General features: G+C 52.9%; 1 protein-coding gene across 1 annotated transcript in view; it reads left to right on the top strand.

The window, feature by feature from the left end:
• The first annotated feature begins 225 nt into the window (after nucleotides 1-225).
• MRPS30 (mitochondrial ribosomal protein S30) overlaps nucleotides 226-1,700 on the top strand; it is a 9,692-nt gene continuing 8,217 nt past the window's right edge. Inside the window, exon 1 of the mRNA XM_040630451.1 lies at nucleotides 226-1,320. Within this exon, the coding sequence (XP_040486385.1) occupies nucleotides 732-1,320 (589 nt within the window). The 5' untranslated portion in view covers nucleotides 226-731. The remainder of the gene's footprint in view (nucleotides 1,321-1,700) is intronic.

The raw sequence follows: 1,700 nt of genomic DNA, 5'->3' as shown, positions 1-1,700 counted from the left end.
TTCTTCAAGTTGCTGAAAGAGTAGTAGGAATCGACTCGTGTTGAAATACTAAGTTTTAATACAAAGGAAAATTTAAACGCAATTCTTTAGTGTTTATTATTTCCTTTTTTCCCAATTAAATCCAACTAAAAGTATATGTTTTGTAAACTAGGGAAATTAAAACAAATTATCTATGTATCAATTAGCATAGAGAAACACATGGAATTATTTTTCCAAAGATTAGCAGTGGTCATCTATGAGTGATGCTTGCATCATTTTAAAAATAAGCATGTATTAGCAATAAAACATGTTAGAATGATATTTTCAATAAATTTCAAACCTAAGAACTGAAACAGACGAGAGGTGGGATGTGCCACACACAAATGAAACCAGTAAATGCTAGAGGTTCCGGTGCAGAACGCTTCTAAATGATTTTTGGCAAGAAGTTTATGCCACGGTCGTAGAAGCAACCTGAGTAGCCGCAACTCAAAGTTTCACTCTTTCCAGCCAGGCCCGCGGAAAAACTACAGGCACACAAGTTCTGCCTTCGGTATACACACGTTCCGGGGAGCTGGAAACTAAGTTGGAGAAATGGTCTGATTGGCTAAGAAACGAATGACGCAACGTATCTCAGGCCCACTGAGAATCGGCCTCCCCACGCCTGGCCGAAATTCCGCTTTTGATTGGTCGTTACGGCAAGAGAGCAGCGACATTTCCCGAAATTAACCTCTGAGTCCAAACCCCGAGCCAAGATGGCGGCGGCCAGGTGTTGCAGGCTAAAGCTGCGCGGGCCGGGGCTGTCACTACACACTGCGGCCGAGGCCGCCGTCAGGGCTCCAGAAATGACCGGCCCCGATGTCACGGCGGCCCCCGTGGCGCGCTACCCGCCGATTGTGGCCTCCCTGACTGCCAAGAGCAAGGCTGCACGGCAGCGGCGAGTGGAGCGGTGGCAGGCGACGGTGCACGCGGCCGAGTCGGTGGACGAGAAGCTGCGAATCCTCACCAAGATGCAGTTCATGAAGTACGTGGTTTATCCGCAGACTTTCGCCCTGAACGCTGACCGCTGGTATCAGGGCTTCACCAAGACCGCGTTCTTGTCGGGCCTGCCGCCGCCGCCGCCCCCCGATCCCGCGGAGCCCGCACCCGCCCTGGATGTAGAGGCCCTGCGCGCCGCTGCGTGTGACTGCCTCCTGCAGGAGCACTTCTACCTGCGGCGCAAGCGGCCCCCTCCCCTCTACCAGGAGCGCGAGGCTGTCGCCTCGCCCTTCCTGGATCAGATGGTGGCCACCCTCATGGGCTTGCTCAGCGCACACAACCCCGCCCTGGCCACCGCCACCCTCGGTGAGCCTTGGGACAGCCACGCCGGGCGGGGGAGGTGGGGGACTCTTCATTTCTTTCTTTCTGCATTGTTAGTTTTATTTCTAGTCCTTTTCGCGCCTCGCTGGGTGCCGCCAGGTTTAATAGCAGTCACTGCGCTAAGTATCTGGAGACCGGGTCCCTCCCGGACCTGTGCTGCCACCTACTAGCTGTACAGCCTTCCACGACTCCAGTCTTTGGTTCTGCTTTGTGAAGGCCCAGACAAATGGAGTGGAAGAGCAGTGTTGGTTAAGAGAAGGGGCTCTTAGAGGGCGGGGCAGACCTGAAGTTGGGTTTTGGCCCTTCCACCGGAAAGTTACATGACTGTATGTCAGTTCATTAGCCTTTTTTAGGTTCAGGATTCA

Source organism: Ursus maritimus, unplaced genomic scaffold, assembly GCF_017311325.1.
Source record: "Ursus maritimus isolate PB19 unplaced genomic scaffold, ASM1731132v1 scaffold_15, whole genome shotgun sequence".
NCBI lineage: Eukaryota > Metazoa > Chordata > Mammalia > Carnivora > Ursidae > Ursus > Ursus maritimus.
This window is presented reverse-complemented; position numbering and strand designations above follow the sequence as displayed.